Source organism: Oncorhynchus keta, chromosome 19, assembly GCF_023373465.1.
Source record: "Oncorhynchus keta strain PuntledgeMale-10-30-2019 chromosome 19, Oket_V2, whole genome shotgun sequence".
In the NCBI taxonomy this organism is placed as follows: domain Eukaryota; kingdom Metazoa; phylum Chordata; class Actinopteri; order Salmoniformes; family Salmonidae; genus Oncorhynchus; species Oncorhynchus keta.
Genome location: NC_068439.1, coordinates 38957853 through 38976489, shown reverse-complemented (window position 1 = coordinate 38976489; position 18637 = coordinate 38957853). Strand labels below are relative to the sequence as shown.

The window sequence follows — 18637 nt, the reverse complement described above, 5'->3', positions numbered from 1 at the left end:
TGTTGAAAAACACAGCTCAAATCTAGCAATGGAACCAAGCAATAGTGCACTGAATAAATTGTTGTAATAGGGTATATTCTGTATGCCCCACACTGAGAACAGAGAATGTCATTGTTCAGCTTTATATTGTATCACTGTAATAATGACTACTGAAAAATATGCAATGAATGTTTGGTGCAAAACAAATGGGAGTAGCTTTCCACTAGACACTGATCTAAGCTCAGTTATTGATTTTACATGTGTGTGTGTGCTTGGGTTGGTACTACTTTGTATACTCACAAAGTCATAAACCCTGACCATTTTTACAATTTATCTTTCAATTTAGATTTTAAACTGAACTTTAACCACACTGCCAACCTTATGCCTAACCCTGACCCTAAATCAAGACCAACAAGCTAATTTCTGTAGCTAATTTTGACTTTGTGGCTGTGCAATCTGACTGCATAAAGCAATTATGTATACAAACCCTGGTTTGCAGATGCTATGTATTGGCTATTGAGAGGCTTTGAAGCCAAGCCAGTAGGAGCAGTTCTCCACAGGAATGAATGGAATTCTACGGTATTTCAATTACATGTTTTGTTGTAGTGGGGACGGTAACATCAGTGATCTCTAAAAGTTATACTTTAAAGAATTTTATATTTTTTTATGTTTACTCGCCTAGTATAATTTAAAAGTATTGCATTAAGGCACGTGTCAAACTCCATGGAGGGCCAAGTGTCTGCGGATTTTCGCTTCTTCCTTGTACTTGATTGAGGGGAGTAGGAACTCTCCTCACCTCGTTGTCTAGGTCTTAATTCGATACAAACTGACGGGAAATAACGAAAACCAGCATACACTTGGCCCTCCATGGAATGAGTTTGAAACCCCTGCATTAAGGTGTCTAATAGAATAAACGTCGCAAAAAGGAATGTAGATTGACATTAATAAATGCATTTCAATAGCTTCCAAACTATGTTTTACAATGTTGGGGTAGTGCCAAAATGGAGGCACAGTGGCTTCAACACGGCGTACCCAATCGATTAGTAATTATAGTGTATATATAAATGATTTATTGGTCAAAAATCTAGTGAAACCTTGTGCTTGTTCATTGGTGTTGGCCAGGTCAATCAGAGAGCACTTTGGCGTTGTGCGTCTGTACGTCCATCTTGATTGGCTATTAACGTAAAGTGTTATTTTAAAACGTTTCCTCTCCTGGATGTTGTGGAAAAGTGAAACCAGTCAAGTCAGTCTGAAACAAATAACTTAGCTAGTTAGACAGCCGGTATCATCACTAGCTAGGACTTATATTTCCCTAAAGTGCGATATATAGTTAGTACCCGCGATGTCTGGTCACGGCTGCTGTGCAGACGAGCCAGCGGAACGGGGCCTGGAGTATGCACTTTATCGGCGCATTGACATCGAGAAACTGCAGTGCCTCAACGAAGCAAGAGAAGGCGATGGGAAACTCGTACTTAAACCACGGGATCAACGGACAGACAGGGAGAAGGTAATGTTATCGACTCATTGAACGTATAGTAAGTACATCATCTTAAATGAACCATTTTGGTGTAGAATCAATGAATCCCCCACTAAAATTACGTGGCTCTGCGTTAAATCAAATATTGAAAAAATGAACTAATTTTGTACACTGAACGAAATATGTACACAGGTGTTGCAATATTTCAATGAGCCTTTCCTTAAAGCTGATCTGGACCTCTTCCATTGATGAAGTCAAATGTCCTCTTCTTCCATTGAAGGACAATTTTTTTTATAACCTTTCTAATGTGATGAAGGGTCACTCACTCAATGTTGGTTAACTTTATCATAACTGTTATGTGATACTAATGAATGAATTATTTATTTATTTATTATTTCACCTTTATTTAACCAGGTAAGCTAGTTGAGAACAAGTTCTCATTTGCAACTGCGACCTGGCCAAAATAAAGCATAGCAGTTCGACACATACGACAACAAAACAGAGTTACACATGGAATGAACAAAACATACAGTCAATAATACAGTAGGGAAAAAAGCCTATATACAGTGAGTGCAAATAAGGGAGTTAATTAAGGCATTAAATAGGCCATGGTGGCGAAGTAATTACAATATGGCAATTAAACACTGGAATGGTAGATGTGCAAAAGGTGGATGTGCAAGTAGAGATACTGTGGGGCAAAAGGAGCAAAATAAATAAATACAGTATGGGAATGAGGTAGATAGATGGGCTGTTTACAGATGGGCTATGAACAGGTGCAGTGATCTGTAAACTGATCTGACAGCTGGTTCTTAAAGCTAGTGAGGGAGATGGGAATCTCCAGCTTCAGTGCTTTTTGCAGTTCGTTCCAGTCAGTGGCAGCAGAGAACTGGAAGGAAAGATGACCAAAGGAGGAATTGGCTTTGGGGGTGACCAGTGAGATATTCCTGCTGGAGCTTGTGCTACGGGTGGGTGCTGCTATGGTGACCAGCGAGCTGAGATAGGGCGGGGCTTTACCTAGCAGAGACTTGTAGATAACCTGTAGCCAGTGGGTTTCGCGACGAGTATGAAGCGAGGGCCAGCCAACGAGAGCGTACAGGTCGCAGTGGTGGGTAGTATATGGGGCTTTGGTGACAAAATGGATGGCACTGTGATAAACTACATCCAGTTTGCTAAGTAGAGTGTTGGAGGCTATTTTATAGATGACATCGCCGAAGTCAAGGATCGGTAGGATGGTCAGTTTTACGAGGGTATGTTTGGCAGCATGAGTGAAGGAAGCTTTGTTGCAAAATAGGAAGCTGATTCTAGATTTCATTTTTGATTGGAGATGCTTAATGTGAGTCTGGAAGGAGAGTTTACAGTCTAGCCAGACACCTAGGTATTTGTAGTTATCCATGTATTCTAAGTCAGAGCCGTCCAGAGTAGTGATGCTGGATGGGCGGGCAGGTGCGGGCAATGATTGGTTGAATAGCAGGCATTTAGTTTTATTTGCATTTAAGAGCAGTAGGAATTATCTTGAATTAATTATCTTGAAACGGTCTCTATCTTTGGCAGTTTGTTGAGAGTGATGCTGATGAAGAGCTCCTGTTCAATATCCCGTAAGAACCCCCCCCTCAACCCCTTTTTCACCCTTTCTTATTCTGTCATTTTAACTTTAAACTTGTTTCATCATATTATGTTTATGCGTTATCTTTCACAAATCATATTTTTCTCAGGTTCACTGTAAGGGTCAAGCTGAAAGGGATCGTCATCGCCGGTGAATCGCATCCTGCTGAAATGAGACTGTGAGTGAGTACTGTTTCACCTTGAGCCAGTGTAGCATGTATCAACTCTTTGAGATTTGATGGTTATTACTCACAACAAGTCAACAGGTGTGTATTCATTTGTGCAAATGGGGTTACAACGGGAAATGTTTTACAAGTTTCTATTGGACATATTCCGGTAGGTCCCTCCCCTTTTTAATTCTGTTTGCTTTCATTTGGTTCATAGTGAATACACCCCCAGCTCTGAGACCGTTGTGCAAACTGAAAGAGCAAGTATTGTAGTTAGCTTATTGCTCCGTGAGTGACATCTGACTCATTCTTCACACCGTGAGATCAAGACGGCTAGGGACAAATTAGATAGCTTCTGCTACATCGGCATTGAACTGCATTTTATTTATTGTCAGCGTGTGTGGTTTTGATAACTATGTGTTGTTGTTGCATTGTCCCTGTAGATACAAGAACATACCCCACATGTCCTTTGACACATGCAGAGAACCTGAGTAAGTCTTCCGTCTCAATAGAGATCCACTGGCTCAGCTGGAATACCTAACTAAGTAAGAGCAACAGAAGTGCGCAAACACACTAAAAGTAGTATTGTTTTCCAAGAAAACCATGGGGTTTATGGTCATTGCTCACCCATAGACTATTTCTGAGACAAAATAACAAAACCATTATGCCTAAGTACCCACCAAACCTAAAACACACCAAACGAATCTATCCTAAATTGACATTCTTTCCAGAATTGCCCGTTTTTTCAACGTTAATCACTTGTCAGTTCACATATCACGGAACTTTGGGACAGAGTACACAACGGGTCTACTACATTGGGCTGAGAGGGCAGTACTCCCAGGTGAGAACAAACATGAGACCCACGTTCAGTAAATGATCTTATACAGCTCAGACGGTGTATGCCTCAGCTGAGTTTATTTTTCTTATTGATCTAAGGATTTCCAGAATTGTTTCACTTCTGTATCAGGCTTTACTCTGACTTATATATTGTCCATTTTTTTTAAATGGCAAAACACCTCACCTCTGTCTCATCTGTTTTCTTCCTCCCAGGCTCATAGGCATGAACTGACCATCTGCAACTACGAGGTGTCGGCTAGACCATAAAGTCGACAGCATCATCCCACAAACAAATGTCATCTCCTGAGAGAAAGGAGGGGCGGGATAGTTGCATTGACAGAGATGGGTCAAAAGGAAGTGTGATGGATACTTAGGCCTGGTGGGTGAACTTTTTCATTGGAGGTCAGGTATGCCTAATACTAAACATAAGTGTCTAATCTGGATTTTCTCAGTTACACTTATTGTATAAGTGAGTGGAGCCTGAAATAAGTACGTTTTCGTTTGGTAAATTTATACATTTAATGTCAGTTGCTGGTAACCCTGTGATGAAGCATCACGGTGCTTTTATCTAAAACTATATCTGGTCGCTGTCTGCCACCTAGTGGTTTGTTGTAATATGACAACTTGTCTCAGCAAAATTGGAATGACTCAAGTCCCCTGCAGTGGGAGCTCACTCACATTATTTCAGCCAAGCTCTGAATGGCATGGCAATAATGTGACTATGTAGACATTTTGACACAACCAAAGTAGATCAGCATAAGATTTTCATTTGAGTAGACTCGTATACACACACTTACTTTAGGGGTGAGTTGCTTACTATACCACACAGCTTTCTTTGACACCCACCAAACACAAAAGCTATTTAACTCATGATTTCATTGCATTATTAATGTGGTGTCACATTGCGGTCTATGACCGCCAGTGGCTGAATGTGATGGCTTGGTGCGACATATTGGAGTTGGGAATTTGCTGTATGTGTAGGCTGAGAAATAGAAAATGTCCTCGGCTGTTGTGTGTAATGTAATTATTTGAAGAATAAAGATGCATCACATAATATATTTTTGAATTAGTATAGAATTTATTTGAAATGTAGATTTGGATTAATAAAAGGCAGTATTGTTATTTGTGTAAAAATATGGTCTTTGCATTTGGTTTAATTTATTTGTTTAGTGTAAATTGGACTAGAATATATTGCCTATCAATTGATGGAGGGGTGTACGGTAAGCGCGAGCTCGAGAAAGTGTTTGGACGTCATCATGACATCACGTTGAAGAATCCCCGCCCCTCGACACCAGTAGCGGAAGTTCTGTTGATATTCTTGGACAGCAATTGGTGAGTGTATGAATTTGTATTAGCGGGCCGCGGTTTTACGATAATCATTTACCCCGTCCGTACCGAACCCACATGGGCCTTCGGTTACCACTGGGGTTCAAGGTCATGGGAAAACGATGTATTCAAATACCTGGTAGAATTTAGGCCACATGTCAATCGAACCAAGCTCGAATGGCAGCGGAAGGCAGTGTACTGAGACGATACAGATTGCTGCTGTGTGGTTAACTTTCTAAACTAGTCATTGTGAGGATTTATAGCCCGCTAAGCGGGCTGTAACTAACTAGCTTTTCCGTGTTTGAAACAATCTAGCTAGTGGCTTTGCACTAATCCTCTCCCGAATTCTCCCACCGGGTCGCTCAACGACTGGGTTAGTGAGCTAAGCTGCTTCTCAGCCCCATTGTTTCTTCATCCCCACCCCCTTCCTTTCCTTTAGCTAGCGAATCAACAAAATATCCGTAACCTGAATCGCAGGTTGTCTATGTATAGCCACACATGTCTACTTCAAATTATCGAAATAAAGTCATGTAAAAAGATAACTGACTTATGTTGCAAGTAGCCACACCAACTAGCTAGCCTGCATAACCAAGCTGGATTTTAACATTAGGGGGTGTAAATCATTAGTCCAAACAGTTCCGTTTTGCCACTACAGCTACATTTTCTATTGGAAAAATTCAGGAACCGTTTTGCAACATTATCGTCGGAATGAATACACCCAGGTGTTGCTGGTGAAAGCCTGCTATACTGACTGCCGCATATGACTTGATGCTTGCCAGGTGGATAGAATTTATGCACCGGGTTTACCTTACAGGGCCTTTATCCCAGTAATTATTGCTCTTTACTACTGAGGAAATCGAGCCATTAGCTGCTGTAAATGCAATTGAATAAAGAGCCACGGCGGGACATTTTCTTACGCCAACCACTGAACCAGTCAACGTTTAGTTTGTCCTAGACAGTTTAATGCAAGTCCGATGGGAACTCGTGATGGTGTAGCCGTGCATGGACGGCATTGTTTGTATCACAAGCAGAAGCCTTGCGCAGAGGGAGAGAGGGGTGACTGAAATCAGTGTGTTTCCACCCGATTAGCTATTTGTGGTCTTTCTGTTATCTCTGAAAAACACAATTATAGTCTGCCTAACATTAAGTGGTGGTATAAAGTCAAAGGTCAACATTGGCATGCTGGAACAAAACCTCTGTGTCATTGATGCTAGATGCTACTATCCAATTGCTTCAGAACAGGCCTATCAGAGAGCACATCTCTGGTTAATGCAATCTGGGGTCCTTGGTACCCTACCGTAACCATAACTTATACCTAACCTTAACCATTTTAAATGTCAACTTCAATTTGGTATGGATGTCCCGAGGATCCTGGATAGCAATGGACCAAGTGCTGTAGGCCTACCTGCCTGGGGGAATCGTATAGTTTGGTCTATTAAAGCGTGCAATAGCTGACACGGTCGCAAGGAAATGAGGCTAAGGCACAATGAGCATGCATGTCACTGCAGTTCAGAAAGTTATTGTGATGTGTGATGCACGGCCCTGTTCTTTCTCCCTATTGAGCCTGTCATTATCATTCCCCTGATTTGGCTCTTTTCTGTCTCTCCCTTTGCTTTCACTAACTGCCGGTCATTAGGTGGGTGGAATTGTAACTAACTCTGTGTATGATCTCCCTGAAGATTAATCCTCCATACTTTTCTGTGTATTTTCTCCTCCCATTGTTTCTTTCTCTCTTGCTCGCCTCATCTTTTTGTTGTCATATGTCACTCAACCTGACTTTGAGGGTATTAAAAGTTTACTTTGAAAACAATATGCTCTAGCTAGCCGATATCCCTTATCAGTGGATAGGCAGTGGCATCAGTCCTAGCCTATTGGCATCTTGGTTAATTACATAAATACAGTTAGGAGGAGTACATTTAGTTGAGTTTCAAAACTTGCTGACTGAAGAGATTCTTCTCAGTATTCAGCCTGCCTCTTTGGTTCAAAGCAGCCATAATCTGTGGGATGTTCAGTTCTTTTGTCATCATGTCTGTCCCTATGCTGAATAGCTGCGTTGCTAACCAGCCAACGTCATTGATATGCCCTTTCCCCCCCTGTCCTCTCTCTAGCACCCCTTACAGTGTATGTGTGGCAACAACATGTCTCTGCCGCTGCTTGCCGAGGCTGTGACGGTGTCTGGGACAGAGAAGGAGACCGCTGCGGTGAGAGACCACACCAACACCATACTGTAACTTATGGCACCCATCAGCAAATTTGCCCACTTGTTGCAAAGTATCAAAGGAAGTGGAAGAGTTGCCTTGCTAAACCTAATTTGTAGTTCAGAGGCACTGTAAACTAGGGTTGGGACGATACTAGTATTGCAGTATTTTTTTTCCATGGCAAAAATTTTAAACAAGTCTTTAGTTCTTTAAAAACCTGCTGTAGGTAAAATATTGGGTTCTTTGAATTGGAAATTAAATAAATGATGACAATGATGTTTCTCTAAAATGAGGACTTTTTCCTAAAGAAGTTACATCTGCTTCGTATTTTGTTTACTTGCCAAGATACTGACAAGTATTTATTTGTTTTCCAATTCAAATAACACTTTTTACCTACAGCAGGTATTTAAAGGACCAAATACTTTGGTTTAAAATGTTTGCCATGGAAAAAATACAGCAATACTAGTATCGTCCCAGCCCTAGTTTACAGCAACAAGTATCGTGATGCTGGTATCGTCCCGGCCCTAGTTTACAGCAACAAGTATCGTGATGCTGGTATCGTCCCGGCCCTAGTTTACAGCAACAAGTATCGTGATGCTGGTATCGTCCCGGCCCTACTGTGAACCTATTGGGCAAAAAGTACTTAAATCAACGTTTTATTCCATGTGATTTCAAAAAAAATAATCAATGTGGTGACGTTGAATTAATGTGGAAAATTGATTGGATTTGCAAAAAGTCCTCAACGTAAGGGAATTTAGTCCTTTTTTCACCCAACTTTTAACCCAAATCCAATGACATGGTTATTTTTTGTTGTTGATTTCACAGTGTACTTCTGGCGCCGGCAGATGGCCGCCTCGCTTCGCGTTTCTAGGAAACTATGCAGTATTTTGTTTAGTGTTATTTCTTACATTGTTACCCCAGGAAATATTAGGTTTTTATTACAAACACCCAGGAGGAACTATTGGATATAAGAGCAATGTCAACTCACCAACATTACGACCAGGAATAAGACTTTTCCGAAGCGGATCCTCTGTTTGGTCCACCACCCCAGGAAAATGGATCGGATCCCAGCCGGCGACCCAAAACAATGGTGCCGCAGAAGGGGCAGACAGAGCGGTCTTCTGGTCAGGCTCCGTAGACGGGCACATACTCTCCAATGTCCAGTCTCTTGACAACAAGATAGATGAAATCCGAGCAAGTGTTGCCTTCCAGAGAGACATCAGAGATGGTAACATTCTCTGTTTCATGGAAACATGGATCACTCGGGATACGTTATCAGAGTCGGTACAGCCACCTGGCTTCTTCACGCATCGCGCCGACAGAAACAATCATCTCTCTGGTAAGAAGAAGGACGGGGGTGTATGCCTTATGATTAACGAGACGTGGTGTGATCATAACAACATACAGGAACTCAAGTCCTTTTGTTCACCTGACCTAGAATTCCTTACAATTGTAGCTGGGGATTTTAACAAGGCTAATCTGAAAACAAGGCTCCCCAAATTTTATCAGCATATCGAATGCGCGACCCGGGCTGGCAAAACCCTGGATCATTGTTATTCTAACTTCCGCGGCGCATATAAAGCCCTCTCCCGCCCTCGTTTCGGAAAATCTGACCACAACTCCATTTTGTTGCTCCCAGCTTATAGACCGAAACTAAAACAGGAAGTGTCCGTGCTCAGGTCTGTTCAACGCTGGTCCAACCAATCGGATTCCACGCTTCAAGATTGCTTCGATCACGTGCACTGGGATATGTTCCGTATAGCGTCGGACAATAACATTGATGAATACGCTGATTCGGTGAGCGAGTTTATTAGCAAGTGCATCGGTGATGTTGTACCCACAGCATCTATTAAAACATTCCCCAACCAGAAACCGTGGATTGATGGCAGCATTCGCGCAAAACTGAAAGCGCAAGGTGACCGAATACAAACAGTGTAGCTATTTCCTCCGCAAGGCAATCAAACAAGCTAAGCGTCGGTATAGAGACGAAGTAGAGTCGCAATTCAACGGCTCAGACACGAGAGGTATGTAGCAGGGTCTACAGTCAATCACGGACTGCAAAAGGAAAACCAGCCCCGTTGCGGACCACGATGTGTTGCTCCCAGACAAACTAAACTTCTCTGCTCGCTGTGAGGACAACACAGTGCCACTGACACTGCCCAAAACCTGCGGGCTCTCCTTCACTGCAGCCAACGTGAGTAAAACATTTAAACGTGTTAACCCTCGCAAGGCTGCTGGCCCAGACGGCATCCCTAGCCGCATCCTCAGAGCATGCGCAGACCAGCTGGCTGGTGTGTTTACAGACATATTCAATCAATCCTTATTCCAGTCTGCTGTTCCCACATGCTTCAAGAGGGCCACCATTGTTCCTGTTCCCAAGAAAGCAAAGGTAACTAAGCTAAATGACTATCGCCCCGTAGCACTCACTTCCGTCATCATGAAGTGCTTTGAGAGACTAATCAAGGACCATATCACCTCCACCCTACCTGACACCCTAGACCCATTCCAAATTGCTTACCGCCCCAATAGGTCCACAGATGACGCAATCACACTGCACACTGCCCTAACCCATCTGGACAAGAGGAATACCTATGTAAGAATGCTGTTCATCGACTACAGCTCAGCATTTAACACCATAGTACCCTCCAAACTCGTCATTAAGCTCAAGACCCTAGGTCTTGACACTGTCCTGTGCAACTGGGTCCTGGACTTCCTGACGGGCCGCCCCCAGGTGGTGAGGGTAGATAACATCTCCACCCCGCTGATCCTCAACACTGGGGCCCCACAAGGGTGCGTTCTCAGCCCTCTCCTGTACTACCTGTTCACCCATGACTGTGTGGCCATGCACGCCTCCAACTCAATCATCAAGTTTGCAGACAACACCACAGTGGTAGGCTTGATTACCAACAACGACGATATGGCCTACAGGGTGGAGATGAGGGCCATCGGAGTGTGGTTTCAGGAAAATAACCTCACACTCAATGTCATTAAAACAAAGGAGATGATCGTGGATTTCAGGAAACAGCAGAGGGACCAGCCCCCTATCCACTTCGATGGGACAGTAGTGGAGAAGGTGTAAAGTTTTAAATTCCTCGGCATACACATCACGGACAAACTGAAATGGTCTACCCACACAGACAGCGTGGTGAAGGGCGGCCTCTTCAACCTCAGGAGGCTGAAGAAATTTGGCTTGTCACCAAAAGCACTCACAAACTTCTACAGATGCACAATCGAGAGCATCCTGTCAGGCTGTATCACCACCTTGTACGGCAACTGCTACACCCACAACAGTAAGGCTCTCCAGAGGGTAGTGAAGTTTGCACAATGCATCACCGGGGGCAAACAACCAACCCTCCAGGACACCTACACCTACACCTGATGTCACAGGAAGGCCTCGCTATCATCCAGAAGGCGAGGTCAGTACAGATTAGAGGTCGACCGATTATGATTTTTCAACGCCGATACCGATTTATTGGAGGACCAAAAAAGCCGATACCGATTAATCGGTCGTTTTTTAAAAGGTTTTTTTTATTTTTATGATTTAAAAAATATATTTTTATTATTTAAATTTTTATTTAAAAAAAATGTTTTTATATAATTACATTTTTTATTTGTAATAATGACAATTACAACAATACTGAATGAACACTTATTTTAACTTAATATAATACATCAATAAAATCAATTTAGTCTCCAGTAAATAATGAAACATGTTCAATTTGGTTTAAATAATGCAAAGTGCAATATGTGCTATGTAAGAAAGCTAATGTTTCAGCTCCTTGCACAGAACATGAGAACATATGAAAGCTCGTGGTCCTTTTTAACATGAGTCTTCAATATTCCCAGGTAAGAAGTTTTAGGTTGTAATTATTATAGGACTATTTCCCTCTATACCATTTTGTATTTCATTAACCTTTGACTATTAGATGTTCTTATAGGCACTTTAGTAATTGCCAGTGTAACAGTATAGCTTCTGTCCCTCTCCTCGCTCCTCCCTGGGCTCGAACCAGCAACACGACAACAGCCTCCATCGAAGCAGTGTTACCCATGCAGGGCAACTACTAGAAGGCTCAGAGCGAGTGATGTTTGAAACGCTATTAGCGTGCTCTAACTAGCTAGCCATTTCACTTCGGTTACACCAGCCTCACCTCGGGAGTTGATAGGCTTGAAGTCATAAACAGCGCAATGCTTGACGCACAATGAAGAGCTTCTGGCAAAACGCACGAAAGTGCTGTTTGAATGAATGTTTACGCGCCTGCTTCTGCCTACCACCTCTGTCAGATACTTGTATGCTTGTATGCTCAGTCAGATTATATGCAACGCAGGACACGCCAGATAATATCTAGTAATATCATCAACCATGTGTAGTTAACTAGTGATTATGATTGTTTTTTAATGCTAGCTAGCAACTTACCTTGGTTTACTGCGTTCGCGTAACAGGCAGTCTCCTTGTGGAGTGCAACGAGAGCGAGGCAGGTCGTTATTGCGTTGGACTAGTTAACTGTAAGGTTGCCAGATTGGATCCCCCGAGCTGACAAGGTGAAAATGTGTCGTTCTGCCCCTGAACGAGGCAGTTAACCCACCGTTCCTAGGCCGTCATTGAAAATAAGAATGTGTTCTTAACTGACTTGCCTAGTTAAATAAAGGTATATTTAAAAAATCTGCAAATAGTCTACCAAAAATACTGATTTCCGATTGTTATGAAAACTTGAAATCGGCCCTAATTATTCGGCCATTCCGATTAATCGGTCGACTTCTAGTACAGATGCATCAAAACGGGGACCGAGAGACTGAAAAACAGCTTCTATCTCAAAGCCATCAGACTGTTAAACAGCCATCACTAACATTAAGTGGCTGCTGCCAACATACTGACTCAAATCTCTAGCCACTTTAATAATGAAACATTTATTACATAAATGTATCACTAGCCACTTTAAACAATGCCACTTTATATAATGTTTACATACACTACTCATCTCATATGTATTTACTGTACTCTATACCATCTACTGCATCTTGCCTATGCCGTTCGGCCTTCGCTCATTCATATATTTTTATGTACATATTCTTATTCATTCCTTTACACTTGTGTGTATATAAGGTAGTTGTTGTGAAATTGTTAGGTTAGATGACTTGTTTGATAATACTGCATGGTCGCAACTAGAAGCACAAGCATTTCGCTACACTCGCATTAACATCTGCTAACCATGTGTATGTGACAAATAACATTTGATTTGACGTTAGTTAACAATTCAACCAAATGTAAATAACATAAAAAACGTTGAACTGCCGTCTGTGCCCTGTGGGAAATTATTTGGTATGGTTGCACAGCCCTATCAGAACTGTGCTATGTTAAAATATTGCAGCTTGAAGGCATAACAAACTGATTACACCAGTTATTTGGGTCTGTAAGCACTTGTAAGGTCAAAACCAACTCTATTGAATTCACTTGTGAATGCTCATATTTGATTTTTACAGAATTAAAATTAATTTAAATGTTTTTATATATATATTTTTTTTACGTTCTTACGTTCTATCTGGCTCGCCAAATTCATTTTCTTTCTCTTATGCTGCCTCTGATTAAATAATATAATTTAGCGTTGGCAAGCAGTAATATCAACTGAGTAGGAATTTGCTCTTTGTTGTTGTTGGGCCTGATTCACTTGTACATGGTGTTCATATGCAATACAGTGCAGTAGCCATTGGTGTTCTTTGTGGTTCGTAATGCACCATTGACCATTTTACAATCTCTCCAAATCTACCACAGGTGATCTTCCTTCATGGTTTGGGTGACTCGGGGTGAGTTTTCTGTCTGAAGCCTGTTGCATGCTTCCCAGTCAACATTTTGCATATATTATAACAACATTTTGAGACGTTTTGGTGTTCGGCAGGTTTTTTTCCGGCTGTTCATGCACACGTTTTTTTTTTTTTTTGAGGCAAGTCGAAGTTCGGTAGCCGAAGTCTGCGCCCCTTTGTCAGTGATTGATCAACCGTACTACTCCTAGTAGGATTAGGTACTATGGACGGGATTCTTCAATTAAAGTGTTGCTTGTCATTCAATGACAGACGACTAGTTTTCATGCAAATGTTTTCGCTTGAGAAATACTGCACCAAACATCTTAGTTGGATGTAAAATTGCGCGACTAAGACATCCTCTGCAAAAACGTGAAAATCAAGATCATTTGTTACAGTTAGATTAATTCAGACTATTTTGAGCAAGTGTGCACCTTCATATATACGGTCATGGTGTATACTGACTATGTTGTTGCTACGGCGTCTCAAAAGGGACAAACGGTAAAAATTGCTTATTTAAAAAAAAAAAGCGGAAGTCTTTTAAGGGAGTATGAAGAGGCACAGACATTCACTTTGCCTAGCCAAGTTCTGCTATGAGGAAACCGAACCTAGTATGCGGGCGCCTTTATACTCTGTATAAATCGTTCTGTCTTATAGTCTAATCTGTAAAGAGTACAACTTTCTCTCTCTGATTTGCTCTTTTTCTTCCTGTTGTCAGGCATGGCTGGGCAGATGCCATGACGGCTATCCAACTGCCACATGTAAAGTATATCTGCCCCCACGCGTAAGTCTGTATGATTATCTGTCAAGTTTATTTCTCTGCTTAAGTGCCTCTGTCTCAATTTCCAGAGTAGGATGTAATAAGAGAGTTGAGTCTTATATTTGGTAGTGTCTCATCTCTTATCTTTCCATACAACCACTTTCTATTCCTCCACCCATGTGTACTTAAATTGACTCACTTGTTTGTCCGCAGGCCCAGAATCCCCGTCACTCTCAATATGAAGATGACCATGCCCTCATGGTGAGTCATATGTTTGCCCTGATCTGAAAAATATGTCATTGGCCAATGGCTTGACTCTAACTTACACTTCAGTGGAAAAATATTTCCTTTTGGTAAGAGATTTGTTGAACAAGGATTTCCTTCAAAGACAGATTCACACACACACACTACCAGGGGCACATAACATATACAGTGAGCTCCAAAAGTATTGGGACAGTGACATGTTTTTTTGTTGTTTTGGCTCTGTACTCCAGCATTTTAGATTTGAAATAATGCAATGATTGAGGTTAAAGTGCAGACTGTCAGCTTTAATCTCAGGGAATTTGAGCTTTTGGTCCCCTAAAATATACAAAAATTGCTGTAATTTCTAAGCGGTTCATTCGATATGGATGAAAAAAAAAACACATTTTAAAGCTGACAGTCTGCACTTTCACCTCATCGACATTGAATCATTTCAAATCCAAAGTGCTTGAGTACAGAGCTAAAACAACAAAACATTTCACTGTGCCAATACTTTTGGAGGTCACTGTATGAGATGCGTATTAAATCGACTGACCATGGATCTGTAGGTTTGACCTGATGGGTCTCAGCCCAGATTCTCCAGAGGACGAGGCTGGCATCAAGAGGGCAGCAGAGAACAGTAAGTCATTCAGTGTGACACCAGTTATATATATATATGTATATATATATATGTATGTGTGTGTGTGTGTGTATGTGTATATATATTAATATCTATAGATATTTATTATATATATATATATATATATATATATATAATAGCATTGTAGATGCATATAGGTATCATACCAAGCCCTATTCACATAACCATGTTAGCTAAAGCACAATATGCATCATTATTAGACATTGTCATCCCCACTATGTACTGTAGATGTTAAATTTCCGTTTTCACTCTATTCCACAGTCAAGGCCATAATCGACCATGAGGCAAAGAATGGGATACCAGCCAATCGTGTGCTGCTTGGAGGGTTCTCTCAGGTAAGCTTCATTTGAATCGTTATGGAGGTGTTGTGCAAATGAAGTCCTCTTTTTCGAGTTCCTGATTCTCTGTGATTTATTTTTGTCAACATTGCTGTTTAAACTGTGTAAACCATGTGAACATCTCTATAGCTCTCAACCCATTCTACCTCTCTTTCCCTCTATTGTTCCATTTCTCCCAGGGTGGGGCTCTGTCCTTGTATACCGCTCTCACCTGTCAGCAGCAATTGGCGGGCGTGGTCGCTCTCAGTTGCTGGTTACCGCTTCACAAGAGTTTCCCACAGGTACAGCTACACAGCTTACTTGTTTGTACGGTTTGTTTGTCTCGGGGCCCCTGAACATTCCACAGAGCTGTTTCTTTTATTCCTGGGCTGGATTCCAAACTGGAAAATGTACTCTCCGTTTGTCTTAATGATTTTGCTGTGTAGGTATGAATGAACTGAATATGTGATTTGGTGTTAGAACCTGGTCTTGGTCTTCACTTTTTGCTTGTATTATTTGGATGTAATGGTCTGTTGTTCCCATTAGGCGGCGAGCGCCAGTGGGAACAGAGACATGCCCATACTGCAGTGTCATGGGGAGATGGACCCCATGATCCCAGTGCAGTTTGGGGCCTTGACAGCCGAGAAGCTCAAGGTCATAGTCAACCCTCAGAAATTCACCTTCCGGACCTACCCGGGACTCATGCACAGCTCCTGTCCTCAGGTAAAATGGGATTTTGGTTGTAACATGCATGAGTATCAATGTTCTATATGTGTTAATATTTTTCTATGAGTATCGGTGTGGAAGTATTCATGGTGTTTGGTTTCTTATAAGCCTCTTTATTTTGATTTTGCAGGAGATGGCAGCAGTGAAGGAATTCATTGAGAAGCAGTTGCCCCGAATCTGACCTCACCTCAACCCCACTGTGACCCTTAAACACTGACTTCTCACCTCTGACCTGCCATTCTCCCACTGGAAACAGCCATGAGCACTGCCCCCTCCCTCCCCATACATACACAGTAACACTTACTTTCACATATCATCATCATATACACACAATACATTCCATAAAAATCCAACCAACGCACATTATACTGGACACCATTTATAAACGCACATTTGTTAACACACTGAAGTGCACACACACAAGTCTTACCTTTTTGAGCGAGAATCACACACTCGCACAGTACATTCCCCTGGGATTCTTTTCTCTCTTATCCAACCCGCCATTGTCCCCTCTTTCTTTCTCTCAATCTCTCTCCTCCTTTCACAACCTCCACTCCTGTTTCCCTCCTATGCTGTGTGAGTCAGTGAAGCAGTTAGTGTGCAGGTGTCCCTGTTGCTAGATGCCACCCAGTGTCAGAGATCCTGGCTCAGGTTCAGCAGCCTGTGGTTCTGGTCCTCAGGCCCCGAGGTCTGGTGCCGTCCGGAGTGACTCTGGTGCCGTCCGGAGTGACTGGTGCCGTCTGGAGTGACTCTGGTGCCACGCTGCTCTGCATGCTGTTCCCAACGGGTTCACGGCCACTGGTGGGGTTGTGGTCACACCCCAGCTACCCATGGGATGCCCCTGTTACTCCTGGGTGCCCCTACTTGTGCTGATTCAAATATCTGACATTATTATTAAAATAAATAAATAAAGGAAACCTATGGATCATTACTTTTGCCACCATCTTCTGTTCTTTACCGCAATTTAGGGCTATTGATGATGTGGATAAAGTGTACATTTTATGATTTATTTTGTTTGACATGAATGGGAATGATAACAAAAATGAAGTGGCAGGATTTCATAAAAATGTATTGACTGACAAAGATGAAAATGTTGAATTACATGCACCTTAAATGGCTTAGGGCTTTAAAAAATCCTAGAAATGAAAGCTAAACCTAGATTGGTCATGTCTCACACCAGATGGAACCAGACCAGGACGTAAAGTGTAGTAGACACAACTGGACTCATTTGACTGCAGCTCTTCCTAGCTGTTCCCTCTCAGCATCTAGCATTTGACCAGTGAGCCAAGTTCCATTGCATGTGTCCAGAACAAATCAGTCTCGGCTCTCACGCTGACAGGTCATTTTTACTGTCGGAACAGAACCATTCACTCATTTGACAACTTACTGGCACCCACTAGTAAAGTGTGAAAAGGTCAGAGTTAACTCTGAAAATGGTTATACACTGGGAAGGCTTTGATATAAAGAAGCTTTTCCTTTTTAATTGAAGGGTGATTTTTAAAAAGCATTCATCTTGAACAACTTGTGGCTCTTGGGTGTATGACTTTTAACAGAGTTAGTGTGCTAAAATAAGATGTTCTGTCTTTTCCTTTTGTCAGTGTTTTCTCTTCTTTATGATGACCTATTCTGTGGTACTGAAACCTCATTTAAAAGGGTAGACATTGGAGAATAAAAAAATCTGTAATGATTGTTCTGCTATTTAATGAATGTCTCTTATTCCCTAATTTGTCTCTTATGACATCTTTCCCCATGTCACCTTCCTTGACCCAACACATCTTGTTGTTGCTTTTCACTTGTACAAGTGGGCTACATTTTGTATTTTCTCTGTTCCTTTCTCTTTTATTTGTCTTCCATCCCTTTTTTGCCTTCTAGTCCCATCCTATCACCTAAATCCATGTGGGAGAAGGTTGGATAAAGTGTCTCATATGTTCTCCTGAGTTGTACTTTGTCTTTGTTTGAATTGTTATGGTTGTGACTCATTTTGATCTGTCATTTTTTTTGTCTCAATGTGTTTGGTCACTTTGTCATCTCATCTTTGTGTCTGTTAATTTGACTGGCTAAAACATGTTGAGCGACTGTTTGTCCCTCAGGTTATTTTATTTTTCCCAAGACACCTGTATGTGTGGAATAAATGATGCAAATAACAACAGTGCATTTGAGTTGAGTGTTTTTGTGGAATGGTTATGGTAGTATTATTCTGGTCTGTGAACTGTGCATCACATTGTTCAAGAAATTGGGGACATCCAAAGCGTGCATGTGTATGTCTCAGACCATAGAGAATGATAGAGGCCTCTAGTGGCCCAAAGGGCCATTGAGGGCTTCCACCATGCTTCTGCCCTTTTTAAAGTAGCCAATTGGTTGGGACTTCCTATGGGTTGTAGCCTCAATGGCCGCTGGCCATGCTATCACATACGCTATAATGGCACCGATATAAAGTTGAGTCCTCTATTTCTATGTTGCAGACTAAGAAATGTATGTTTTTGGGTAGTTAAGTGGTAGTTACCACGCTAAATGAACAGGACAAGCCATATAACATCAATGTTTCAGGGATAGA

The 18637-nt window shown here is 41.8% G+C and overlaps 1 protein-coding gene and 1 pseudogene across 1 annotated transcript; both read left to right on the top strand.

Annotated features, from left to right (window-relative positions):
- The first annotated feature begins 90 nt into the window (after positions 1-90).
- LOC118398252 (PITH domain-containing protein 1-like) lies at positions 91-4440 on the top strand (annotated as a pseudogene).
- An 816-nt stretch (positions 4441-5256) lies between these two features.
- LOC118398251 (acyl-protein thioesterase 2-like) lies at positions 5257-18235 on the top strand. Its single transcript, XM_035793413.1, has 10 exons — positions 5257-5394; positions 7497-7589; positions 13354-13385; positions 14098-14163; positions 14353-14400; positions 14949-15019; positions 15302-15375; positions 15558-15659; positions 15904-16080; positions 16214-18235. Exons 2-10 carry the CDS (start codon positions 7512-7514, stop codon positions 16262-16264), a joined length of 699 nt encoding a protein of 232 aa, XP_035649306.1. The 5' UTR covers positions 5257-5394; positions 7497-7511; the 3' UTR covers positions 16265-18235.
- The last annotated feature ends 402 nt before the right edge of the window (positions 18236-18637 follow it).

Excerpts from the sequence above, each read along its gene's own strand:
- LOC118398251 (XM_035793413.1), top strand. The coding sequence starts at position 7,512 with ATGTGTGGCAACAACATGTCTCTGCCGCTGCTTGCCGAGGCTGTGACG. Across the intron at positions 13,386-14,097 it reads CATGGTTTGGGTGACTCGGG|GCATGGCTGGGCAGATGCCA; the intron begins GTGAGTTTTCTG and ends TCCTGTTGTCAG. Across the intron at positions 15,660-15,903 it reads TTCACAAGAGTTTCCCACAG|GCGGCGAGCGCCAGTGGGAA; the intron begins GTACAGCTACAC and ends TGTTCCCATTAG.